Source organism: Struthio camelus, chromosome W, assembly GCF_040807025.1.
Source record: "Struthio camelus isolate bStrCam1 chromosome W, bStrCam1.hap1, whole genome shotgun sequence".
NCBI classification, from domain to species: domain Eukaryota; kingdom Metazoa; phylum Chordata; class Aves; order Struthioniformes; family Struthionidae; genus Struthio; species Struthio camelus.
This window is the reverse complement of record NC_090981.1, coordinates 40,623,935-40,651,279: the sequence shown is the minus strand read 5'-3', so window position 1 is coordinate 40,651,279 and position 27,345 is coordinate 40,623,935. Positions and strand designations below refer to the sequence as shown.

At 39.3% G+C, this 27,345-nt stretch overlaps 2 protein-coding genes across 13 annotated transcripts; one reads left to right on the top strand and one right to left on the bottom strand.

The window, feature by feature from the left end:
* On the top strand, positions 1–5,928 carry LOC104152978 (survival motor neuron protein). Of its 2 annotated transcripts, XM_068925581.1 has the most exons (9): positions 1–140; positions 248–319; positions 657–782; positions 1,066–1,266; positions 1,691–1,831; positions 2,929–3,000; positions 3,553–3,663; positions 4,553–4,638; positions 5,328–5,928. In XM_068925581.1, exons 1-8 carry the CDS (start codon positions 102–104, stop codon positions 4,607–4,609), a joined length of 819 nt encoding a protein of 272 aa, XP_068781682.1. In that variant the 5' UTR covers positions 1–101; the 3' UTR covers positions 4,610–4,638; positions 5,328–5,928. The 2 variants fall into 2 exon arrangements, with proteins under 2 accessions (XP_068781682.1, XP_068781681.1); XM_068925580.1 differs by lacking the exons at positions 4,553–4,638; positions 5,328–5,928 and having other exon boundaries at positions 44–140; positions 3,553–4,461.
* Positions 5,768–27,069, bottom strand: LOC138064162 (general transcription factor IIH subunit 2). 11 transcript variants are annotated; one of them, XR_011137451.1, is made up of 19 exons: positions 26,456–26,766; positions 26,262–26,339; positions 25,545–25,581; positions 24,849–24,935; positions 23,968–24,018; positions 23,416–23,470; positions 22,477–22,582; positions 21,325–21,415; positions 21,072–21,159; positions 20,445–20,552; positions 19,177–19,240; positions 18,090–18,193; positions 17,118–17,220; positions 16,786–16,825; positions 16,083–16,367; positions 14,529–14,692; positions 12,964–13,052; positions 7,496–12,849; positions 5,768–7,373 (listed from the first exon to the last, which is right to left on the bottom strand). XR_011137451.1 is itself a non-coding variant. In XM_068925579.1 (16 exons), exons 2-16 carry the CDS (start codon positions 26,509–26,511, stop codon positions 16,248–16,250), a joined length of 1,188 nt encoding a protein of 395 aa, XP_068781680.1. In that variant the 5' UTR covers positions 26,512–26,539; positions 26,928–27,069; the 3' UTR covers positions 14,713–16,247. The 11 variants fall into 11 exon arrangements, 1 of the variants encoding a protein (XP_068781680.1); XR_011137454.1 differs by having other exon boundaries at positions 7,496–7,656; XR_011137458.1 differs by adding an exon at positions 26,928–27,069 and having other exon boundaries at positions 7,496–14,692; positions 26,456–26,539.
* Between the last annotated feature and the right edge of the window lie 276 nt (positions 27,070–27,345).

Sequence of the window (27,345 nt, the reverse complement as noted above, 5' to 3'; positions counted from 1 at the left end):
GCGGGCGCGTCCTCTCGGCGGCGCTTGCGTGGGGCCCGCGCGCAGGAAGCGGCCGGCGCCGCGCGTGCGCAGTGGGCGGCCGGGCCGGGCCAGGCCTGGCCATGGCGGACACGGTGCTGTTCCGGCGCGGCGCTGGGCAGGTGGGGCGGCGGGACGGGGGCGCCGCGCGTGGGCTCGGCGGGACGGGACGGGGTGGGGGGGGGAAGGCGGGACGGAGCGGCGGTAAAGCGGTGTGTGGCCTCCGCAGAGCGACGACTCGGACATGTGGGACGACACGGCCCTCATCAAGGCGTACGACAAGGCCGTGGCCTCCTTCAAGGTGAGGCTGAGGGGCGGCCCGCGCTGCTCTTCCCCGGGGCGGTGCCGGTGGCCACCCTCGTGCTTTGGTACTTACCTCTAATGAGAAAAAAAAACCCCAAAGTTGAGCCAATTAACTGCAGGGGGCGGGGGGCTTACCAGGGACTACTCAGAGATACACGTATAAACATAGCGATGTCTTAAAAAAAAAAAAATCCGTCAGTGTGGCAAAAACACAATGTTGAGGCGTGCTCCCGCTTTGCCCCTTGACTGCTCTCGTAGCTCTGCTGTAAATCCATGCAGTAGCTGGATATCAGGCAATAGCTCACGGGCTTTCTTTGTTTTTCTTTCTTCTGAAGAATGCTTTGAAGAACGGGGAGTGTTCAGAGCCTTCGGACAAGCAGGAGCAGTGCTCGGGGACGAAGAGAAAAAACAACAAAAAAAACCGAAGTAGAAAGAAAAGCAACACAACGCTATCAAAACAGGTCACCTCAGCTGTAAATTCAAATGACTGTTCTGCGTGTTTGTTTCTGGCTGTACTAAAAAGTAGCTTTTTCTCCCTCTTGAAAATGTGGGTGCAGTAGTGCTTTAGATCTTGTTTATAGGAAGCTGTTATATTGAGCACTTTAGCTATATACAAAGGAAGAATCTTTCTGAATGAGAGGCATATTTCTCAAGGTTGGGGGCAAAAGTTATGTTTGCAAAAAGGCATCTTTTTCCGTGATCCTTGGTACAGGTTCTTACCAGCCTCTCTCGCTTCTGTTCCAGTGGAAAGTTGGTGACAGCTGTAACGCTGTTTGGTCTGAGGATGGCAATGTATACCTAGCAACTATTGCCTCAATTAATCAGAAGAGGGGGACATGCGTTGTCATTTACACTGGATATGGAAATAAGGAAGAGCAGAACCTCTCTGATTTACTTCCTCCAGCCAACGATGAAACAGTAAATGAGATGGGGAATTCTGGGGAGGTGAGAGGACACTTTTTTGTTCCACTGAAAAGGAAAGAGAAAGCAGGAGAGTCAACTTTTTGAGTATTTCTGCTACCACTGCAGTGGTGAGACAGGGTATGTGAGAATCAAAACACATTTCTGTTGTGAAGGGACACAAACTAAAAGAGGGAATGAAAGCATCCACTTGAATTCAATATGGATGAAAGGGAGAGGGCAGTGAAGAAACCTGTAAGTGAAAGATAACATGGCTAAAATGATGAGCAAGGAAGATGATAAGATTGTCGGGTACTTCCCGAGTGGTCTAGAGAACTGACAATAGAACTGGGAGGCTAGAGAGAGGGAAAGATGTGGACAGGGCTTTCCAAGTACAGTTTTACACTGAAACTACTTGCTGTAGATTGCTGTTTAATGTATGTCATAAAAACATGTCTTGGTCTTCTAGAATGAGAATGAGACTCAATATTCAACAGATGAAAGTGAAAAATCTTCCCAGTCACCTCGAAACAAAAACTGCGCAAAAGCTAGATTCTCTCCTCGAAACTCACGTTTTCCCATACCCCCTGCAGCTCCAGGCCTGGGAAAGGTAAGCTCAGCCTTATCAGAAATAAATCCTATACCACTGTTAATTCTACTGTCTCAGTCGTGAGACAATAGGAGGATATTTACGCTGTCTAGAAACTAAATTCTAGCTTTTTGAGACTTCCTTACAAAATCCAGTTACGTATATACAGGTATGCCTATTAGAACTTACAAGTACAGAATTTGCTAATATCTGGCCACGGTGTAGACCCTCCGCAGAGTTGCTGTCTAGTGAGAAAGCGTTCTTTCTAGGTAACATTTGCTTTGCAGTGGTCTGGTGCAAGTTTTATTATCTGGACTGTAAAATGTAACTTAAAGGAGGGATTTTGTGCCCTGGACAGTGATGGTGCTGTTAATAACTGTACTGTTGATGCTTTAAAATGCACATTTACAAGCCAGTTCATACATCTCACTACTACACGTGACACTGTAGGCAGCGATAGTGATGTCCCACTGTCGCAGAAGGTCGCTGTCAGCTGTAGCTTCTCTATTGACTCACCAGGGCTGGGGTTCCGCTCTGCAGCATTCACTGTGTAAAGGTCTAAACAATAGTGCAGCTAAACATTGCATGTTGTTTTCTAAATATTGCCATTTGTGCAAGATTTTTATGTAAGGCTTTCTTTTATGTTTCTCTTGCATCTAACAGTTTTGTATCTATGCTCATATTAAAGAAATATGCACATGAGCATAATGGAAGTGGCATGTTCCATGTTTAAACATAGAAGTGAATTTAGTCAGCATGTGTCCCCAGACACACAGGAATGGAGAAGTTATCTGCCAGCGGAGAATATAAAGTTTCTTCACATGAGAGTGCAACCACAGACTTCTCTCTCTTTAGAAAACAAAAATGCTTATATTAAATAGTACCCTGTTTCAGTTCCTTGACCTCCAATGGCATAAGTAATGTAAGTTTTACTTCTCCAGTCAGGGAATACTGACCTGAAATAATTAGCTACTGTGTGTTCTTATTGCTGTTTCATTAAATTGTTGTGATACGTTGCCTTTCGTTAGGGTTTATGGTTTGTTTCAAATAATTCTCTTAAATAAAATCCTAACGCCTTACATTTTTTTAACTCGCACTATTCAATTATTTCAATATAGCTTGGATCAAAATTCAGTGCCTCTCCACCATTTTTGTCATGCTGGCCCCCACCCTTCCCAACAGGACCACCGGTAAGTGATAGCAGAGTGAGGAGAAAATGTCAGATAGGTATTGCTGATCTCCAGTTTTCTAGCGGAATGTACTGGTCTGCTGTGTTTTTAGAACGCATTTATTGGAGTGTATTTTCTGGGTACTGTCCATGCACTCAATTACAGTATCACAGGAATCGAATGTGTAAAGCATGACATGTACTCATTTTTTGTGACAGCAAAGCTGTTAGTAAGAATATTAAGAGAAAAATCATCTGTATGAAGAGAAATAAATTCTTAAATGGGTTGTATACCTTTCACTTGATTAACAGCATTTCACCGATAGAGGCAACTATTTTTCCTAAATAAAACTTATGTAAACAGTCAAGCTACAAGAAACCTATTTCTCCCAGGCTTTGGCAACTAAGTGTTTTCAGAAAACATCAACTCTTATCTGACTGCCTTTTAAAGACTGTTTTGAGGATATGTTCTTGTTTTTCAGTTGTATGTGTTGATCACTTAGATTTGGTTGCTACCTAACCCAGAATGTGCCCCACTGAAACACAACTCACACTTTATTTTGTAATTTCTTAGCTGATTCCTCCTCCACCACCTATGGGGCCAGATTCTCCTGAGGACGATGAAGCACTGGGGAGTATGTTGATAGCCTGGTACATGAGTGGCTATCACACTGGGTATTACCTGGTATGTGCTACTTCTATTTTGAAATGTCTTTGTAATCTTGCTCTAGTGTCGCTGCTGCTGCTTTCAGCAAAAAGTTAACGGGGAATGTTGGGTTTTGGCCCTGTTTGTTTGTTATTCTAACACGCTAGCTAGACTTAAGGGTAAGTATTCTCATCTTTGAGTAGGCGAAGATGCTTTTCTCCTTAAGTCACATACATAAGTCACACAGGTACGTACGGTCAACGTTGGTTTAGGTCTTTGTTCCACAGGTGTCCTGTTAGGCCCTGGTAGAGCCAGTGTGACTGCCCTGAAACAAGCAGTTCTGGTTTTGTGGACAAGTAGTGTAAATCTGAATATTATTATTATTATTCAATAGTTTCCTTTGGATTTTCTTTTTGAAAAGACTTCATTCTTTAATAATTGTTTCAGGCAATTGTGGATGTCTGGCATGAGCTGCAAGTGTAGCTATGAAAAATCTATGACAGAGGATTGATTTCTGTTTTCTTTATACGCTTACTTACTAAGGAAGAAAATTACAGAAGGAATTCAACTGCTGGCATTGGGGAGGTTGGGGAATGGGACCGTGGCTGTTTAGGATTTTTTCAGAAGACTAACTTTGGAATGTCTTGCCACAGATTACATAACTGTGGATTTCTTTAGTTTATTTTTCATTGTACACCAAATACTGATCTGAAATTATTGTGCAGAGACACTGATTATGATGAAGGCGTACAGTTTGGCATCTATCCTTTTTAATCCTCCAGTTCTGATATCCCTAAAGATTTAAAAGCTACTCTTGATTTGTAAAGGACTGAAAAAAAAAAAAAGTCCTAAAATGTTTTTATTCTGTGGCTTAAGCTTTTATTTTCATGTTAGTAAAAACAGGATTTTGTTAAATTGCATCCTGTAGGGTTTAAAGCAGAGTCGAATGGAAGCTGCTCTAGAGAGAGAACCCCATTCTAAATAACTGAATATCCATCACTGCCTTGAAGGATTGTAAGTATTGTAATTTTGTGCTATAGAAAGATACACTGTTAGCTGATAAATTTGTTTGAAATTACAGTTTGTGTCACAAGCTCTTAGAGAGTTTGACATCCATATTCAAACACTTTGGGCTCCAAGAATTGCCGCTGCTCTCATGCCTCAGTTTCTGCTACTATTGATCCCTTCTTGCTTACTAGCAACGGAATAGTATTTTCCTGGCCATACAGAAGGAAAGTGTTTTCTTATCTCTCTACATCAGATTTAACAAGGCAGTTGACTGACTTAGTTAAAGTAGCTGTCTTAATTATCTGTTTATGAGCGATTTTGAAAATAAGATGTTAAGTGAAATGCAGTTTTCACAGCTATGTACGCATCTTCAGAAACAACTACTTCTTTATGAAGAAGGAAGTCTAGTTAAGTTTTGTTTTCAGGACAAGATCACATTTAATTTATATATTCCATTGAATTATTCCCTGCTATTTTGAATTATTTCCTGCGCGTTACTTTTGTCTGTGCTTTTATCCAAAGTTATTTGTTTAGAACTCTCCAATATGTGTTCAGTTCCTTACAGAACAAAACTATATTCTGTCCCTTACTGTTTTTTTCTGAGTTTGACAATCATCTCATTGCTGTGCAGATGAGTTATTTGTGTTTAAAAAAAAAAAAAAAGTACTGACTTAATTTCTGTTTCTCTTTTACAGCCAGGTACAGATCTCTCCCACGGAGAGGGGTATATCACTTGTGAATTGGTTGATGGTGAAGAGCAGAATTTTATCAAGACAACCTTAACGTTTTGTTAATAGTGATAACTAGTAGACAAATTACTGGAGACTAGTAATTCTATGTGCATTGAAACAGACTATTTCTTAAAGACCTCCAGTCAAACGTATATTTAGTAAGTACTGCAGCAATAAAATGCTCTTTAGCTCCTTGAAACAATTTTAAGCCTAATGTGAATTAAAAAAAAATACTTGCTAGATTTCTTTCATTCCTCAATTTAACACCTCTTGTAACTATTTTATCTTGTACTCCTTAGACTTTTGATCTAAATTTCTTGATCTGAATTACAATCCCAGTGCTTTTCAATAGAACAAGCAAGTACAGTATTTTCTGCCAAGACACAGTAGGGCAGCAGTGTATGTTACTGTAGCCGCTGATGGCAATGACCTGGAAAATAGTACACCACCATATTAAAAGAGATACCTATTTTTATGGTTAGGATCAGAATCCTGAATGATAGCTGAACTCAAGAAAAATTAATCTTTGTTTCACTGTGAATAAAGTTTACTTTCAAACTTTGAATTTAGGGGTGGTTTTTTTGTGTAATTGTTTTTTTAGTTTCCATAAAAGTCTTTCTGCTATATGAGTTGCTGAAATATGACAGCAAGTTTTTGCTGTGTGGCCTTTTTAACTACTCCTATGGTACCATACTAAAACCAACACAGAAAAAATCAGGCTAGGGAAAGGTAATAGAAAGTATGAATTTATACCTGAGCCCTTTCAGTCTTAACTCTTGTAGAATGAAGGCTGCAGCCACAAAACTAGACAATGATTTAGTTAGCAGCAGCAGCAGTTTGCATTTCAGGTAAACTAGCCAAATATGGGCCTGAATTCTGCTGTATTCAGTCCTTTCCCTGTGGTGGTGAACCTCAGAAGAATAATTTTCCCACAAATAGTCGAGCGAAAAGAGAAAGGCATAAACTGAAGTCTTAACTCTCCTAAGCCACGTTGAAGGCTTTTCTTTCATTGCCTAGATAAAGTAAACTAAGACTGCTCTGCTTTGCAGTGATGCAAAGGTTCTAAGTCAACAGTTCAGCAACTGTTATTTAGTAGTTTTAGCAATTGCTAAAGAAAGAAGCATAAATTGTCCCTCCCATAAACGTCCCTCTGTAAATGAGGTATGTGCTAGTATCTGGCATTAAGTTACAGAAAGTCACCGTCATCGGTTTTTAGAGCTAGTGAAATCTGGTGTCCAATAGTGTTTTTAATGCAATCATGACTATAAATGGTTTTATGTTTTTTTATTTCACGATGAAGAGTCATGTCACTGATTTCATTGCAAGCAAAACAATAGAAATAAACGGGCTCTAAGCAAAATTGTACTAGTTAAGGAAGCTTCATTCTTCTGTGAAAGCTATCACTTAGGTGCAATCTATAAATAAACTTGCAAAGCCAGTCAAGTTTTCCAACATTAATCCCATCTTCAGTTCTGTGATCCTTTCACATTGTCTTAACAAACACGGCTGTAGAAGAGACTGACATATTTCATCTCAGTTAAAATTTTACAGTATATGTTTATTTGCAATGCAGGTGTCTAACTCATAATACAGGTGAAAAAAACCCAACACTTTCAGACTTTTCTAGTCTTGAATACTTGGTGAAAACAGCAAGAGCCATTGTCAGGATAATTTTAAACTCCTGGACTGGGGATGCTGCTCTTTCATGATATCAAACATTTTAAGGGCCTCTGCATCAATTAGCCACCCCAGCATTCCTATTGTCACAAGGCCAGGCAGTCGAGAAACACGCTGGACAAAAGACAGCATTGTTGGTGCACTGGCATTTAATGAGATTTCCAGAAGGATTTGAAACAAAATAATTCTGTCAATGCAACAAATGAGATGAGCAGAAAAGGAAGATAGATACAAACCAAAAATTTCAGAAGCTTCCTTGTTCTCAGAAAATGGACTGTTCAGATCCAACACTTTGGATCTTAACACTTTGGACAAAACTGGGCAGAGCAACCGCTAGGAGAGGAAAAAAAGTCTGTATTATCATACTTGCAACTTCAAATTAGTAGTTTCTTTAAACTACTAAGATTTAACAGATTAGGGTTTGTTTTTTTTTTTATATTAAATAGCTGTCCTACCTAAAGAAAGCAAGTATTGTTCTCTCAAAAAACGATCGGATTAACTTGATTTCTGTTAATTTCTTGCATGAAGAAAGTGCAGCCAGAAAGGATGCAGAATCAAAGTAGCCAGAGTAGTCCAGATGAGAAACAGAGGTCTTGGAAACTCTCAATTAATTCAGCTACAAAACAAAGTGTTGTAAAACAGAAGATTCATTGTACAGTGAATAAAGAATCGGGGAAAAAAAAAGCTATACGGTGAACTATCCTACAGAAGGATGCATCTTCCATCCCAGCAAAAGAAAGTGTGATACAAAGATACAAAGACAAATGGAAGCCGCAGCGTGATTCCTGTCTTATCACTCAGAAGAGCAACCAGAATCTTCTTTCGTTTACATTCACCACTTGTATAAATCAGATGTTTTTTATTTTATAACAAGAATCCTTATGAATTGTTCTGGCCTTAAATTAAAAGCAAATTCCTATAGATTCCATTTTCTTTCACATATGAAAAACACTCTATAGTTTTTCCAACATTTACTGTGACTAACACACTTTAAACACCTTCCTGCAGTTATTAGGTACACTGTAAAGTGCTATCAATTGGCCAGATGTCGAGTGTACAGCTCACTGAATATTGTTGGTTTGTACTGTATGTACATTTTCCAGTACGGATGGGTAATTGTTATAACAACATACAAAAAATTAGTTACCTAGGGGCCTTGAACTGAAAAGTAAGCTTCTTTCTGGAATAAGACAGCCGAAACAGAAGTCGTGACCTGCTCACTGACTTATCAGAGCTGCTATGCACGTGGTCTGAACTGAGTTCCCAGTTGTGCTCGCTCTCTCTGCCAAAGTTTGGCAGATTGTGAGCACCAAGACGGACAAATATTCACTCTGCTGAAACAAATAGCAAAGTGCAGCTGATGATTGCTCCAGACTGACTTACCCAAGTTACAGCACTAAACCCAAGGTTTATTTATTTCCCTAAAATACTCAGCTCTTTTTTGTTGGGGTGATTAAGATCACAGCAAAAAAAATGCAAGGCAGAGGCAAAGGGAAGTCAGCTCAGAGAGAGGTTACGCACCTATTAAGAAATTAAAACTGCTACTAAGTATTAACAAGTTCTAATGAAACACAGAACTTAAAAGTTTTCAAGTGCACCTTACCCAGCCTAGAACTGTTTTCAAACTTCACTTGGTTGATCAACAAGTTCTTCATGTTACAGAGATTTTTGAAGCCCTCAGGTATTGTTATAAAATATGTTGCAATTGTCACATCGGAGCACTGACAGTTCCTCCAGGCAGATAAATTTGTCCAAATTTGAAAAAAAGTAGTTCAGTGAAGAAATCAAAGACAAACGTACAATGAAACTGGTTTGATCAGCTTAATCCGTTTGTTTCTCTGACAATTTGCCAAGCTTTTTGTAGCTGAGCTTCACTATTGCACCTCCCCACAGCCTTGCCTCCCCTTCCCTTCTGATGCCTGCTTCCTGTCCTGCTGGCACCGTTGCCTTTCCCTGCCAACTCATCCTCTGCTGCTATTTCTGCTGCTTGCAACCCACACGTGCAGCCTGGCAGAACCCCACAGGTGCCCCTGCAATGCACCCTGTCCAGTATTCCTCCGTTTTGAAAGCCCAGTGCAGACTCACTCAAAGCACCCCAAGCAGAAAACACATAGCCAGCAGCGTTTATTAGCTTGTCCTCTGTTGCTGTTCAATGATAGAGCAGCGTTCCCGCTGCTGAAGTGTGATTCTGCCTCTCAAGTGACACACACCTTTCAGATCAGAAAGCAGTATTAGGGCTAGTAGTTTGAAATTAGGGCTCAGAATGGAAACCTGTTAAGATAGAATGAGTGCCTGCCACCTGAAACACATATGAGAGAGGACAGCCTAAGAATTCACAAATACACGATTGTCAACTACCTAGGGAACAGGAAGATAAAGGGAATTAGAATTAGAGAGCCCATTAATTCCACCTTCCTGTGTTTCTATCCTTTGCGCTGTGTCATTAAGAAGTGTAAACGCAGGAGCATAATCCCGACTAGTTATTGGAACCTCCAGTGAGGAATAGCACCTGCTATACATTATAGCACCTGCTATATGTTACAGACATACTACATTTTCGTCCATGTTTACTTCTATGTACCCTGACCTGAAAACTACTGGGTAAAGACAGGCGTTCTGGGTAGTCCCCAAGGAACTTCAACACAGATGCATTTGGTGACACAAATCAAGTTAATGAAATGTTTCTCCTGTTAGGAACTGAAAAATGATTGGGGCACACGCAGGAACAGTATTACTCTCTTAAGCTACAGAGGTTGCAAAGTTCAGTAAAAACACAATGAAAACTGAAAGGAGGAGCTGGGGACTAAGAAACCTTAACTGGTCAACTGAGTACATCATTAGTGCAAGGTCTGAATGGTGCTGCAGATGTTCATCATTTTCTGACTGATTTTCCAATGAGCTCTTGCAGTTGATCAAGTTAAATAAATAGGATATGATCCGGGGGACTGCTTTAGAAGGAAAGCTGCAAGCATCAACTAACAAAAAATAACAGCAGCCAGCAGCTTTTCTGAACGTGTCGATTTGCTGCAAGTAGTGCAGCCCTCTCTCCAGTTTTTCTTTTACATCAGAATCCAGGAGCTCACTCTTCGCCCTGCAAGAAACTCCTGGAACAAGGGATGAAATAATTTATAAACTGGATGAAGCCTTTGGGCAGTGAATTTGCTCAGTAGACCCAATTTAACAGCTTCATCTCCATCAACGCCTGCTTCAGTGAGATCACATTCAGTGAAGTCAAAACGGATCCCTTAAGGCAAGCTCACCACATGAGGAAAACATAGCCAGTACACGTTCCCTTTCTTCCCTGTACTTTAGGAAGTTATAGAGCAGGTAAGCTTTAAAAATAGCCCTATCACTGAATGTATTTCCCTTTGGGTGCTGTATCCAATACATAGCAAGAATCACCATAAAAAGTGGTGTCTTTAGAACAGTCTGCATGGACTTTTCGGCCTGCAGCCTAAAGAGAAGCTTCTCCACAAGGACGATAGTGTACGGGAACAATTTCTTTACTACATATATATTGCTGGACAGCGGAAACTCCACAATACTTAGAGTAGTATTTGCATACTTGTGGATTTCTCTGGTCCTGTTAGTACAGACAGCAACACCCAACGTTGGTAGAGATGGCTCCTTTGTATAAGTTCTTCAATAACTATGGGAACTGAATTCATATCACTATAGTCATGCAAAAGAAATAAGACCTGTTTTTTCAGTGGCTGAATTATGTCTCTTAGGGTTGTTTCTTTTAATGATCCCATAAATCCTACCGATTGCTTGCATATAACATCAACCACGCTCCGATCTGATCTTGTTGACTTCAGGGAGAGATAAAATACAAACTTAAACCTGGCCAGAACAAGGCAGCAGCCTGAGGCCCAAGGAAGAGCTATTTTCCTGAGCAATGCAGTTTTTCCACTTCCTGCTTCACCTTCTAGAGCAATAGTGCAGTTGAGGTTCTCAAGGACTTCATGAAGAAAGAGCTGCTCTATCGGCTGATCATTGACAGCCAATGATCAGCCAGTCATTGGCTTTGAGACAATTAACAGGTCCCCATAGAGTAATTTGAAAATTAATGGCAAAATGGGTTGTATTTCCAAAGCAGAACAATTTGCTGAAGCTACTATCATCGTAAGCCTTCATAAGTTGCTCAGTCAAGCTCTTTGCTTCTTGAAGACACTGGCTTTCAACAAGTGTTATGCCTGAAGAAGGGATGACATTAACATGACAAAACTACAGAACTGCTGATTGTGTACACAAAAAGTCAGATACAGTCAACTATCCATTAAACTGGACTAATAGGAACCTGAGATTTTCTAAATAATGCAAAAAGTGCTACCACTCCTTCCGGGTAAGCCAGCTCCCACAGCCTCTCTTCATCATCCTTTCAGTCGGCTCAGCACCCATCTGGTTATATGTGAGGTTAGCTTGTGTACAGCAAATAAAAAACTTATATATTAAGTGATAAACTTGAGCTTTTTAAAAAGCTTGCTGGACCTGACCTAACTCTATGCAGAGACATTCTGGTATTTCTCTACCATGATCCCTAGTGTTCCAAGGTCTGGAAAGAATATTAGTGTTGATACCAGCACAGCATCAATAAATGAATAAATCCTCAGTCTGATAGCAGACTAAAAAGGGTCGTTTGGAGGGTGGTGAAGGGACATTCAGGTTACACCATGCAGACTTGACTGCAAGTCAATACTTGCAGTTCAAGTTAACTTAGGCCAAGTTGAACTGGACCTAAACATCCTTTCTGAACCCACGCTAACTTCCTGTAGAGCCATTGAGACTCTCTGCACCGTGCTCTCTAAAGCGGTGCTTCTGCCAGAGTTTCTAAGTTCTGGCTCAGAGCATATTTCTCAACAGGGTCAGCTATGTCGTCTGTAACCACGGTAACTTCTAACAAATTTCTTGTTCCATTCAATGTTGAAACAGAAGTATGAAGTCACAGCACGACCAGTAGTCCTGGCTATACAGGTAGGAGGGGAAATGCCTCTAAATTTCATCAGTCAACATGAACTGAAATTGCTGAAATGAACCAAAGGCAACCAAATTGAGCCATATGCCATGAACAATTTGTAAGTGAGAGTAATAAAAATAAAGGTTCTGCCCTTGCCAATGCTGCCATTCCAGGGAAAAAAGAAAAAAAAAAAGAACTGAAATTCAGAGATTGAAATTATTATATAGACTTTACATGCTTATAAAAAAAAATCCAGACCCTGCAACTGTTGCATCCATTTAAATATTGTAAGCCAACCTGCGCTGTCTCATAAATCAAAACGGAAATCTTTCTGAGCATCATTTTCAGTTATCTGCAAAGAAAAATCCAGCTCTGGCAAGCAAAGCGGGCTGTGTTCCTCTGGCATAGGACGGCCACCCATCAAAGGACTGAAGTCTTGCTTCCTCCTCGTTGTATCAGTACATATGCTCTGCTGAGTTCTTCGCCAAATTCTGAACACGTATGCCATACTTTGAAATATTACCCACCTCTTCGCCAAGAACAAGTTCACAAGTGGGACAAAATCTCTTGTGTTGTTCATATGGGGAACATCTAACTTTGGTGGCAAGTAAAACTAATCCACAGCAGGAACACTGCACATGGGATTCAACGCTCGTGATAAAACCCAGCAACTGCCATTTCTGTCTGAGACCATGAATAAGCTTTATAGGACAAGAAAGATTTTAATCTATTGCGTTCACTTCTCATGGCAGGGTTATAACCATCTTGCAGCTGATCACGGATTTGTTGGAATTTTGCCTCCATGTTTTTTGCTAACTTGTGAAAATCCAAATTTAGATGAGAGAAATGAGCCTGCAATACAGAAGGATTCAGCTCACATATCTTTATCATCATCCACCTCCACTGTAGGGTTCTCTTTGGCAGACATTTTCCGAAAAAACAAGGAAGGCTACCAAATTGTATTACCTGCATCTTCTAGATATCACGTAGTCATCATATCTATTACACTAACAATGCAACTTCTCCAAGTTATAAGCACTTGATTCCACATTACTCTGAAAAGGTAAAGGAATATAAAATAAGCTGAGTCCGTATAAACAGGTATATTATTAAATATTACTGGCCAAATAGAGACCACTCCTAACCCTCGCTGCTCACTGCCCTTGCTGTTCTGTGCAAAAAGCAAAAAATGCTATTTTGAAGCCTTTACAACTGAAGATAGGACAGTAGAGAGGAAGAAGAGGCATGAGCAGGTGAGGAGACTTGCCCAAGATCACACAGGTCAGTCGCTCAACATAAGAGTTTCATGCAATAGCTTGAAAACCTGGAACGGCCTAGGTAAATTGATACACCTCATTATTATCTATCTCTGTTCTTCCATCCCAAAACCATGACTGGATACTACTAGCATATTTCAAATTTACACCCAAATATAAACACATTCAAAAATAAATATATTTTAGAAATATATTCAAATACTCATTTCCAAATGAAAGATGTGAAGCGGAAATGAGAAATGGAAGCAAGCAATTGTTTTCTTGCATTATATTTTAATATACACTATTTTTATTATAAGTAGCGACTAGCAGAAATTACATCATCCTTCATCAAAAAGAACTGGAATTTCATCATCTCAAAATGAAATGAATTTGCCCATGGCATTTACTGCCAAACTTCGACTGTTAATATTTCTCTCCAATAAAGTGGCTTTATTAAAGCATTACCATTTCTGCTTGGCTTCTCAAATTAACTGTTCTTACAGAAGCAATAGCTTTTTGTTCTTGCTACTAGTACTCAGTGACAGGAAAACCGTAAGAATGTCCCATTTTGCTGCATGATGGTTTGGATGGCAGCCAAGATATCTGCAGTTTAGTTTTCTGACATACGTAATAGCCAATTTCTGCTCTCCTCCAACCTCCAAAGAGCTTTGGTTTGTTTTCTCAAATAATTGAGGGACCTGAATGGATTTAAAACACGTACCCAAATGATCCTAAATTCAAAATTTCCAGGCTGTTTTGAACTCTTTCTTGCTGTTTGTAGAAATCACGCTACCTGAATCCCCTCTCATAGTAAAATATGTGTTAAATAATTTAAGGGCTATGAAATCCCTAGACAAAAAGAAAGTGCTGCAAAACTCCCCCTAAATCCAAAGGAGTAAGTCTTCAAGTTCTATTAGATTTTGAAAAATTACTTTTAAGAATTGCGCTATAGGGATCATATATACTTTTCTTAAGCACCAAACATTGACTCTAGTTCAAATTTGTTGAGTTTTTTGGTAAGATGCCTATACCCTCATTCCCTCAGTGAGGAGTCTGCACAGGCTACAATTAACACTGTTCTTAATGGTGCACTAGGCAGAATGGGATCCCACTCCAATTCTTGGAATTACGGCTGTCAAGCAAAAATAAAACCAAACATTTACTTATATTAAAATATATTTGCAACATTTATAGTCTTGGTAATCAGTTAGGACTTAATTCAGGTTGCAACTTTTATTCCTTCAAGGTCCACGATAAAGCAAGGGCCCTTACCTTTCAGAAATCCAACTCATAGCAGTGAACAGCAGTGCTCTGTCCCAATGCGCCTTCAGCTTCAAACTTCTCTTTATAGTATTTTTTCCCCCAGCCCTACAGGATGTTTTTGTCTTTTTGCCTCCTCTCTTAACATTTCTTGTGTGAACCCGATTATGCAACACCTTCAGGAAATAAAAGAATTTCTCATAGGCCTGTTAATAACCTCACTGATTGACTAACCTTGTGGCAGATCCAGTAAAGAAGAAATACACAAGAATTAAGTGGGTAGTATCTTCCCACAAGCACAGAACCGGGATCCAGTGAATCCCGAAAAGAGTACAGAAGGAGGACACATTTTCCTCATGTTGCTTTAAGTTCAAAGGCCACAGCTAAATTTCATTACATATCAGAGAAATAGCGCCTTGATAGTCATTTTTCAGAACCTAGTCTGAACTGATCTTTCTATTCAATGAGACAAGAGAAAAAGGACAAGCAAAATTATTATGCAGATCGCAAGCAGATAATGGAGTATACAGCCACGCACAATACACACAACTTTTACTTCCAATTGTATTACTTTGGTATCTGGCAAGTGAAAAAGCTAGAATAGATTAAAATTGTGTGTCAAAACCTTCCCTCACCTCCTCCTCCCCCCGGGAAATGCTGATTGTGAAGGCAAAAATACTGTTAGAAAACATCATGCCATGGGACTGTCACTCACATCAGAATAACTAAGAGCCAAATGGTTATGGCATTCCTCTGGCTTGGAACGGCTTATGAAACCACATCAAAACCCTTTTTGTCCTTTTTCTGCTAGTTCTTCGGTACAGCCTTATGTATACGCATTACCTACATCTCAGCTAAATAACCCAGTCATCAGGCTAACAGGCACTGCAATCACATGATTCCACAAAGGGTTTATAAAGGTTTTTGTTTCATTCTGCACAGAAACACACACAGATTGTGAAACCCTCCTTCCCCCCAGCCCCAAATACAGCAGAATTCCTGTTTCCTGGCCAGCCAGCGGGCATAAACCTTAGACTAAGCACATAAGGAGCTAGGTTAACAAGAGAGAATTTGCATATTTAAAGGGTTTGAAACAAAAACTGCTTGTGAAAACTGGGAAAATAATATGGGTTTTTTGTATGTAGTAAATATAAAAAAAAATGGGGAATTGCATAAGTCGGGGGTTACTTTTTTGCTAGCTTGTATTTTTAATTCTTTCTGAAATGCCTTCCAACTAATTGCTCAACGATTTCTTTGTTAACTTTATACAAAAATATTCTGCTCTATAGGATTTAACAGAACACTTCACCCTCCACTTAAAACAAGAGCTTATAATAATTAATGCGTGAAATATATTTTCAAGGCTTTTTTTTAAACGAACAATGAAACAAACGTAAATCATCGCGTTAACATACAAACCAATTTTATCACTTTTACATTTACAAATTTACATGCTACCCACAATACTCAGAAAAAAATCAGAGCCTTTCAAACAAGAACAAAGAAAACAAATCCAATACAGATGAGCCATGAATATATTAACAGTAAAAAAAAAATCATTCACACCTTATATAAAAATTAAATTTGCTCCCAGGACAGCGTTTATCCTTTTGTATTCATCTAGGCCTTCCTTCTTGTTTTGATGTGCCTCAGTGAAAGCGATGGCTGAATAAACACAACAGATTCATGCAAGAATGAAACAGATATGACAACCCCCAAAAAGAGAAAGCATCATACAGATGCAGGAGTAGGGTGCTCGTGAATACAGCCAGGACAGCAGTGCAGAGAATCATGAACAAACAAGTCGCATTCCACACAAAATGCATTCTGACATACTTTACATACATAAACCTGTGTAGAAAAGATTGAAAAATAAATTAGAAGAAAAATATCACCATTACAGTAGGGCAGTAGCTGTGTCATCAAGATAACGTAAACACATCACATCACAGAAACCCAACCGAATAAAGGGTTCTAACAGCTAACACCAAACACCTAAAGTGCTGAGCTTGAGTTGCTGTAGATAAAGTGGCTAACAGTGCATGCTTATTTATGCAACTCCATGAGCAATCCCTTCCCGCACACGTAAAGCATCTAGTTTAAAAGGCAAAACTGTATGACTGAAAACTCTATCTAGCCACCAGAGAAACTGCCACAGAGATTTCTCCGGCCTTAAAAAAAAAAAAAAAAAAAAAAAAAGACTCCCCTAAAAGATTATCTCTGCTTCTGACTCCTCTCAATGCAAGTTTCAACAGTTCAATATACTTACATTTTGATCTTTCATTTCTCCCTGGCAGCCTTGACAATACCTACAAAGCAAAATTGTGTATTTTTGCTGAAAGAAGTGACAAGTTTTTAAAACAAGTTTTTAATCTCACAGATAATAACAATGTATAGGAATTATTTCAGCTATTCAGCTGAACACACAGGATAACTGCTAATGAAAACTACAAACATTTTTTACTACCAGAGATGACCAAAACCCCAAAACATTCAACAGTGCCACCAACAGTACAAAAGCTACTGCCAGCTACTCTTACTTTAAGAAAAAGACTACAGGGTCCACAGGTATACTCATTATCACACATAGGATTTACATACCGTTCCCCCTGATATTCTTCCAGGGGAACTTCCTGAAAGGCATCCAAAGGAAACAAGTGATGGTAAGATCGAGCCAGATGAGGTGCAGACACTAACGTAAGACCTGCAAATAAAGAGACGTCAGAATTATTACAAGACAGAACTTCCTCAAAAGCTTTTATAAACTAAACAAAATGGAACAGCAAAAGGGAAAAGTCATGCTTAATAAGTCAGTGCTTCAGAACTTAATAATAAAAAAATTGGCTTGTCAGCTTCTATAATCCAAATCTGTAATCATTTCCAGAATTAAATCCAAATATAAATTAAAATAAAAAAAATAGGCAATTTATATATTTATTCTAAATTTGCAATTAAAATATTCCGCAGCCTGCTGTAATACTGCCAAGCCGTGCCATAGGCCTACTTCGCAGGCTTATGATGTAGCATGGGCTGACACAAACTTGCTCGTCACTCACTCATGTGCAGCATAAACTTTCAACCTCATGTTTTGCTGACAGCTGCAGCTGTGGGGAATCTCTTGCTGATATATAGGATTTCTAAGTACACTATCAGCTTGCTGAAATTAACCCACTGTTGGTATGAAAAAACTGATGCGAATTCCTGCGTTTCTCCCTCATCATCTTGATCCTCTTGTTGTAGCAAAAAACTTTGATACAACTATTGCAAAATACGTATTCTGTGAAATTGAACAGAATATACTTATACCATCCACCCAAGCCTTCCCCTGACAGTAACAGTTTTGAATACATAAGGAATTCAGGACAGGGGAACAACCACCAACCAACCACACACGCCCACTTCAGTTTACAACTAACAATCTGATATAGCTTTATCACTACAGGTAGAATCCTGAGAGTCCTTGCACCAACACGACATTTCAAACCTTCGTTCCTGCACAGTTAAGTTTTCCTGCCCCTTAACTATCTTATCACTAGCACATAATTCATCCGCTCAGCTATTCTTGCTACTCACCACAGATTTTGCATTCCACAGGAAGTTCACAGTATTTGGCTCTGCACTGGGGACAGAAATATCCACCCAGTGTAAGACCTGGCTCACTGTTGTTTTCCAATTGCCTGGAGCAGAGAGAGAGAGAGAGAGAGAGAGAGAGAGAGAGAGGAGGTTGGAGGAAGAAACCAGTACCATTTTCTGAATGATGGCATGCTCTCAAGCTGTATAAATATCACCATTAATAATGGCGATATTGGTAATACTACATAACTGGTAACACTATGTAATACCGGTAACACTACACAGTCCTCAGAACAAACATTGTTTAAAAAGTTTCTGTACCTGTTATGTGTATAGACATATCAGAAAACAATTGACTGGGTGAGACATCAGTGACCACACTTTCCCACCAAAGCAGAACAAAAAACAAATTCTCCCCACATAAAGGAAAGGAGAATCAAGTTATCTTTAAAAAATAAAGTTATGAAACTACTACTCCCCACCAATATTCTGTATTGACTTTATGAGGCACGTTAATATTTATTCCCTCAAACAGCAGACATTGTTTCCTTCTGAAAACTCATGCTGCTCTAGCAGCCTTGAAGACTACGATTCCTTTCACAGAGAAGAGCACTGTTATATTAATCAAACTGAGGCCTGTGTTTTAAACTTCCATTTAATATCACTACACATCAGTAAAGCAATAAATAAAAAACTTAATTCCAGACAACATCCTTCTTTATCATGAGTATATCTTTATAATGATAAGAAAATACTTGAATGTAAAAATGCTAGTAAAATTGGTGGTAATAATTTAGATACCTTGTAGGACCCTTGTGTTCTGGTCACTGCACAGAAATCTAAAAGCCATTCACTACCTTCGAAAATTTTACAATGTAAAATTTAAAAAGTGTATTTAAAAGAGAAGAACACATAGGACCAGGTATAGGACGTGCAAGTTAAAGCAAGACTACTGAGAAGTCACAACATATTAGTTGCTAGTCCTTTTTCATGCTATTTTGTCATATTTTCACCAAAAAGCAGATTTTCTAAATATAACTAGATTATCCTTGAATTCTAATACTGGATTTTAATCAGCTCTACTTACGCCATGCTAAAGGATGGCTTTGCATCTTGATCAGATAGAGACGCAATAGTATGCTGAGGAAAACCTTAAGAGAAAAACATTCCATATTACCAACTTTAAACATACTAGTAATCTTTCAGTTTCTAACTGAATGCAGAAGTTCAAAGATTATTCTAAACATTAACTTCTATCTTTTTTTTTTTTTTTTTGTTATTACAAGAAGCAATATGCTCTTACCAGGTAGGAAATCCTTCCTAAAAGTCTCTATCTACATATCCACCACCAAATCCCTCACTTATTTTCCCCAATGGAAAAAAGTCTGTTTAGAAACGTAATGGGAAGATTAGTTCACTGGAATCCAATTTCTGAAGAACAATTAAAAAGTAAATGATGTGCAATGGTAGGAAAGCAGAAAGAGCACTGTATGAGTGCTCATGAACAATAATTTTTAACTAATGAAAAAAATATGTTTATATACTAAGTATATACTCTCCTTCCAAGCGCAGTATAAAATGGGCATAGTCTTATCCATCGTATGGAGGCCACAGACAACACCAGTCTTTACATACCATTTATTTTTACAGCTTATCTCAAGTGAGCCGTTTTTTTTTTTCCTACTGTTGCTCAAGCTTTATCTGTAATGAGCAAATCTCTTAAGTATTCAAGTTCACGTATAAAAATATATACGATCTTGTCTATGAAAACAGATGGATGAAAGTAAGAACAAAAACCTCTAGTCAGTGGCATTAGCGTTTCTGCTCTGGTTTAATGTCAGGCTTAAATTTAATGAGAAGTACACCAGAAGAAGAAAAGGCACCCAGTCCATTTGTTGAAAGGAAAAACATGACAGTGCTCCATACAAACACCCATTACATAGCAAAACAGAAGGCTGTTACAGCAAATGAAGCTTATGACAGTTGCCTTTCACAGAGATAAGTAGAGGGAGAAACAAAATACCTTGTTGTTCACCCTTAAGTTTTTAAACACTAAATTTATACCAATTACTGTACAAGCAATGTCATTTCATCTTATTGCTTCCAACTGCAGTTGAGTGTGGAGTCTTATTTGTTTTAATTCTTAACTTTATTTAGAAGCTGAATACTTTGCAGGTACAACATTAAGCAAATTGAAACCTACCTGGCAAAACAGAAGCGTTAAAACAAAAAGAACCAATTGTGCAATGCCTTTAACGTGCTTCTAACCATCTGCATTACTTCAAAACAAAAGACACAAAGAGAGAAAAAGACTCTTAAATCTTGCACCTGGAATTTAACAAAACCATATCCTACCCATTCGAATAAGGGAGCATTCAGTACTTGAACTGGCAGGTGGAGGACTAACATGATGCATCAGCAGTTCTTTATAATGAGTTTCATCTAAAATAACATGGTACGTTCCTGTCACAGAGAAAGAAAAGACCTACTCTCAGATTATTAATTTATAACCTAGCAAGTAACACAAACATATTTCTCCAAATAACAAAACAATGACTTAAATATTAAAAAGTAGCCAACCCTTCACTAAAAATAAAATAAAAAATACACCAGAATGTTTAGATAGTTACATAAGAAGGCCTAGAGCTTTTTCTCCAACGTTACCAGTAGTTACATTGTAAGAGTTACTATTAGAGTAATTGATGTTAACACGTTAGAGTTCCACATCATATAGCTCTATCCGTAGAACACTAGGCTTTAGATATATTTCTTCTTTCCAAAGAAGCAGCTACAAGCTGATAATTACTTCATTAAACGTTATGCGTTTCGTAACTTGGAGAAGCCCTTAAATTTTCTGCCAGCACAACAGAATAATTATCTTTAAACAATAAAAATGCATTAAAGGGAATATGACAAACCAGTTACTTAATTTCAAATTTAAACTTGTATTAGTAGTGTAACTACAAAACTTCAGATACATACCACCTGTTTCTCGGGCAAGTACGGTACAAACTCGAACTTCAGCACTTAGACCGATGACAGATACTCTGATCTTAACCGCTTTTAAACACTTCACATGGAAAAAGAAAGCATACTCAAATTCATCAGCAGAACTGAAAATGGTAAAAAGGTGCAAAGTTTTAAATGAAAATTTACGGGTTATAGCATTCTAACTGTCTGGTTTTAGTCTAATAGTTTGGAGGTTTGAAACAGTAGTCAAACTTCACTTCTGTACCTTAATTAGATCATAGATGTTGGCTGGATCACATGTTGTTAGACTGCTGAAGACTATCAAAACCTCTCTGCTTGTATGTCCTGGCATATGCCTAAAGAAAGTATACAGTTAAATTACCTATGTACACTAGGCTAAAGTTCAAGGACTTTGATGTACTAAAGTCAGAAGAAGACAGGATATGAAGACGTCTACATTTTACGAAAGACTGTGGTAAGATCCTTCTCTGAGAACCAGGATTTCCTCTGCCATAAAGTCAGAGCTTTACGATAGCTAACATGCAACATTTAATTGTGTCCGTCATCTGATTGCTTGCTGTAACGTTTAAGTTACCCCATACCTTACCCATACTCTCACAAGTAAAATTCACCTTCAAACTAGCAACAATGCAGTAAGTCTTCTCAACTTCTTAGAAGAAGAAAAACAAAAAACAAAAACAAACACGCATCTCTGATCAGTTGATGGGGTAAATCTACTACTCTTAACTACTGTCCTTCCCTTTAAAGTTCTTAATTGAAAACCCTTCTCCAACTATAGGTTCAAATAATTTTCTATGACATTAACTACCAGATTTTTTCTGCCAGTGTTACTAGCTATAACTATTTGTTAAGTATATCCTCCCACCAATGTTTTTACCCTCTCAGTGCCTCACAGGGCAAAAATTTATGAAACTGTTTTAAGAAGTCTAGCCTACCCAAAATCTATCTCTTCAAAGTATATCAAAACTTCACCAGAAAACTGTGATTCAATTTTGTTTCTTCTCCTGTTCCCTTACCTTGTTTAGTCCCCAACTCCACCCTCTCTCATACCTTAGCCCTGCAGTAAAACTTAATTGTAAGTAAGGTTTTTCATCACTGTATTCATATATAATTTAAAATTATCTTTTTTTTTTTTTATATGATGCAGCTTTTCATAAGAGGTATATCTCTAAACAGAAGTGTCTTGTCTTAGACTATCAAATATGATAGCAGTGCAGAAGTTAGCCTCTTACAGCTTGTAACGTAAAAGGACGCAAAGCCTTCTTTAAAGACTCTGGCCAGCACAATGCAAGACACTAATTAAAACAACCATCGCTGCCCTCCAAAAAGTTTACCATTAGCATTATACTGATTGAGGAAACCAAACAGAGAAAACAAAAGTTATTTACATACTAACTTTAAAGTCTGCATAGCCAAATTTAGGGAATTATACAGAGATGGCTCTCCATGGCAGTTCATATCTACTGCTTTCTTCAGAGCAGTTATGTGTTTTTTTGAGTTACCTGTACAGGAATAAAACATTGACCTGAAATAACAAGTTAAAAAAATACAAATATTTAAAATATGTATTTTATAGATTTCACTTGTACAGCAACAACTTTCAACCTGTTACCTGTCGGTCTCCGCTTCTCACAAATTGACCCCTTGGTCAGAGTGTAGGAGAACAGTTTATTATTATCAGAAATACATTTATTCTACAGGCACTCACAATTGTTAGAAAGTCAAAAGGTCAAAAAGAGAATCACTGCTGTATATTATTAAGCGCTTAACATGAAAGAAAGAATCACAGCGTGAACTGTCTCAAAGTGTTTCAGTAGAAACAGTGTTTAGTTTCCTCTGTTATCCTCAAAGTACCATTCAAGCATTGATTGATCCTCAAACTCCTCAATAAATTTGCTCCAGTTTATAGCTGGCTGAAGAGACAAGAATTTAAACTACTTCTCTGAAACCACATGACTTGTTAGTGGCAGAATATAGTAACCCAAGAAATCTTGCTTCTTAACATCTTGTCTAATCTCACAGAATACACAGATGTCATCAAACACAAAGTTCACAAACAGGGTAAGATATTAACTATAAGCGAGACGAAACATATTTCCCTTGAATCCTGGATAACATTTGATCAGGCACAAACACACAAAGGCAGCTCTGGATCCAAACTGATTGAAGTAAAGACTCCGATTTCAGATAACTTGCAACAACTTCTCCTTTAAATTGAAAATAGTATGCTAACGGTACTTCACTATCAATAGTCATCCAGATGGAATTTTTAAGGCTTTACAGTACAAGAGACGACAACAGAACTCCAATTTTAAAGAGAATACTACTCGCCTACCTGAAAGTTCTGTCATTTTTTCAGCTCTTTTACTCTTCGTTACAATTAAGCCAATCTGAAAAAGAAAAGAGAAAGATAAGATTTTTGTTAAGAAATAAAAATCGACTTGATTTATATTTTTGATCCAAAAATAAGTAGTAAACAAGACAAAGCACCGATTCGCTAACTCTGCAGGCTTTCTTATAAGTGTGACAACAACAGCACAACGCTATGCGTCAGTTAACGTACATTCCTGCATCTTCATTGTCATAAAACACAAAAATAATTATTTCTAAATTCTAAATGCTGAAATAAAGTCTAATCAAGTCTTCTGTGTGCTGATTCACATTTAGGAAAAAAAAAGGAATAGATGTGTTCCTATTTTCACTAATTAATGCAAAAAACCAAGAACTTCACCAGACTGATGGGAAAGGGAGGGAAAGAAACGTATCAATTGAAAACAGTTTACTAGATATGTCAAAAATAAAAGCAAAACTAGAGCCTTCAGAATAGGTTTTAGTTCTGTAATCAGTTGTGGTAACAATAATTTGTTTGTCATATGGTTGTACATACCTGACTAATAGGATTTTGGTCAAAGTACTCTTCAACAAAATATTCCAATAACTACAAAGAAGAGTTAAGACTGTTAAAAATACAGACACATTCCACATGCATTAAGTGGTTAATACTTGCCAAGCATTCAGTGCCATTAAAAAGAGAGAGCGCGAGCGTGAGCCTTCCCTACCACTCTCTTCCCTCTCCTCTAGGACGTTTTAGCCCTTTCACTCTTCTCCTTCCTATATTATCTATGCAAAGCAAGTTCAAGAAATCTCATTTTACTCACTTCATATACTAACACTCTAGATGAGTGCTAATTCAAATACAGCTTTAAAATACACCAAAAAGCATTAATTTGTACCAAATATTCAAAACCCAGGATTTCAATGCTTAATGTTATAAAGGAAGATCCTATAGGATTTGCAGAATTCAATTTCACTTCTCCACATTTAGAAACAGCAAAGCCTGTCTAGCATCCACTCAAATCAGAATTTATGAAGCCACAAACATGAGAAAAAATAAACATTGCTAAACGTTTAAAGAAAGTACGGTTGTTCTCTTCCCATCCCTTATTATGGGCAACACTTCAGCTCCATTTCCATATACTTCTTTATCACATTTTCATAACACATCCTCAGGAACTGCTCTCACTACACAGTAGCAATTCTGCAAGGCAGACTCATCTTACACAGGCTCTACTATTCAAAAAAAACACAGTCAAACTACTGCAGGAAAATTATAGGCTAGCAACATAAACAAGGGAAAAAAGTAGGGATGAAACGAGGCTATGCAAGTAACCTAGTCACAGGAGACTGCCATTCTTCTAAATGCAACGTGGAAACGATTCGCACAGGAACAGTGAATTAATAAGAGAAAACTTCTGAGTACACAAATACCTTTAAAGTGCAAGTAAGCCTGTTGGGTTTTAAATCTTGGTCCTCCATAGTTCTTGATCCATCAATTACCACATAAAGGTGACGCATCTGCAGTAGCAACGTAATAACAATTCTAATGGTACAAGTTCCCAATTTAAGACAAAGATCAAGTTTTATCACCCACAGAACAATTGTTTAAACAAATGGTTCATTAGTTCATTTTCTTAAAATAGCAACTACTTCCTATGTCAAAGAGGGAAAACTTTGAATACTAAACCAAACCACAGCTTTTAAGGGTATGCAATCAAAAGCAGCTGAAAAGTCAAGTATTGTTCCACTTTGCCTTCCAAATGAAGCAGAAGAATCTTTTGTGACTAATACTCACTGTTCTTATGCTCTCAAGGGAAGTTACCAAATAATCATAGCTTGCACTTATTTACTTTCTTCACCTGAGGAACTCAACATTTCATAAAGCAATATTACAATTAACAATTCACTTAAAACTATGCCCATCTGTTTGCACAGAGAAAACACAACAGCAAGAATGTGTACGAACCGACTGCAGCTGCAAAGCATGTCCTGATACAGGAAACTAACCAAACCTCAACCTCTAAAGCTATTAACACCTCACATCCCGCACTGCCACTGAAGTAGGCATACTACTTCAGTCCAAGTAGTTTTGGACACAGAACAGCCGAGGGTAAGATATTAACATACCATTCCAAGTCGAACTTGTCCATGGTGCTCATAGAGTCTAATAAAACACAGAAGGTTTTAAAGTAAGATGCAAATGAATGAACGATCCTGAATCAGACTCCAATCCCACAGTTCCAGCACATTTGAAATGATCATTAACCATGGACGCTTACTTCCATTGAAAAGAAACAAACGGGGAGATTATAAGATCCAACGACTCTCAGAAAACAAAACAAAGCACAGTTCTTTTGACCAAGTTTAACGAAACTTTGAAAGTTCACATAAATTTGAACATTTTACTGTAACAGGTGAAAGAAATACTGATTCTGTCTACCAATTCTTCTGACGACATAAAACAAGAATCTAGCGCCACCAGGTCAATAAACAGCTTAAAGTAGGATTGGTACATTTGAGAAAATTGGTAAAGGATTTTCTTTGCACAGTCCAATTATTGCAATTACACTACTTCATACAGCATATCAGATCAAGATCTAAACTCCCTGGACTACTCACTCTTAAAAGAAACTCAAGATAAAAATAAATCTCGGGTTTCCTTCCTGATTTAACTAACAGATGGCAGACAGAGGTCTGCATCTCAAGTTTTGAAGGAGTGAAGACCAAAATTATACTGCAGGCATGCTGAGATGCTCAGTCTACCTAAAGGATCCAGTTTCATAACAAAGACCTTATAATTCACCAAAACAGTATTTCCTAAATATTCTTGGTGATACAGAATACCTTTTTCGCTTAGCCTTGAAAAGAATGTCCTCAATGGTTGCTTTCAGCGATCCGGACTCATCTTCTTTAAGAATTTCCCTGCACAAAACAAACCGCTACTGAAACAAAGCCTGCACGGGGATGTATTGCAAAGGCTAAAAGAACACCTTTTTTTAAAAGGAAGAACAGGCTAACGAATAAAAAGGAGGGCCTACCATGTTCTTTCGTAGCCTCCTTCCCAGCGTTTTGTTCTTTCAGGTTCGTCATCCATGTCTGTGCCTTTGCTCTTACCTACGCTGCTGCCGGACCACAACCGTGACAGACCTGTAACTAGACCTTTCCCACCAAACGCCACAGGCCGCCCGGCCCCACCGAGCCGCCCCGGCCCCGCCGCCGGCTGAGCCGCTGACGGGCCGGTGCCCCGCCACACGCCCGACAGGGAGGCACGACCGCCGCTTCGAGGACAATCTAGCTGTGGAGCCGCCCGCCCGCCGGCCGCTGCCGCGGGCGCAGAGCGGCGGAGGACGGGGCTGCGCGGGCCGCCGCGAGGGGCGAGGCGGCCACCGCGCCCCGCGGCCGCTCGGGGGAAAGGGGGGGGGGCGCGCAGGACGACGCCGCCCGGCGCGGGGGGGGGGAGGGGGGGACGCGCCGCCCGCGCGAGCCTGACACGGCGCGAGCCGCGCCTACCGCCTGCCCAACGGTCCCAACGGCCCCGCCGCGGCGGCCGGAAGCGCCTGCGCCCGCCCGCTTCTTCCTCGGTGCTTCCGCGAATCCCTCCCGGCTGCGGTGCCAGGGCGGCTGAGCGATCGTTCCGCGCTGGGGCGGGACTCGCCCCCCGGCCCCGCCGGCCGGAGAGGGCGAGGCGAGGGCGGGTGAGTGGCGGGGAGGGGCCGGCGGAGGCCGCCGCTGCCCGGGGGCCTCGCCGAGCTGCCGCCCGGCACACCGCCAGAGGCGAAATGGGCGCCGGGGGAGCCAGGCTGTCCCTGGCGGAAGGCGAACTCACCCAGACGTGGGGAAACCCCACCACCGCCACAGTGAAATACAAGATTAAACAAATATCTATCTATCTATCTATCTATCGATAGCTATATATCGAATTATTCGA

Excerpts from the sequence above, each read along its gene's own strand:
- LOC104152978 (XM_068925580.1), top strand. The coding sequence starts at position 102 with ATGGCGGACACGGTGCTGTTCCGGCGCGGCGCTGGGCAG. Across the intron at positions 320-656 it reads AGGCCGTGGCCTCCTTCAAG|AATGCTTTGAAGAACGGGGA; the intron begins GTGAGGCTGAGG and ends TTTCTTCTGAAG. Across the intron at positions 783-1,065 it reads ACACAACGCTATCAAAACAG|TGGAAAGTTGGTGACAGCTG; the intron begins GTCACCTCAGCT and ends CTTCTGTTCCAG.
- LOC138064162 (XM_068925579.1), bottom strand. The coding sequence starts at position 26,511 with ATGGATGACGAACCTGAAAGAACAAAACGCTGGGAAGGAGGCTACGAA. Across the intron at positions 20,553-21,071 it reads ACTTGCCCGAGAAACAGGTG|GAACGTACCATGTTATTTTA; the intron begins GTATGTATCTGA and ends TCTCTGTGACAG. Across the intron at positions 16,368-16,785 it reads GAGAAATGAAAGATCAAAAT|GTTTATGTATGTAAAGTATG; the intron begins GTAAGTATATTG and ends TTTTCTACACAG.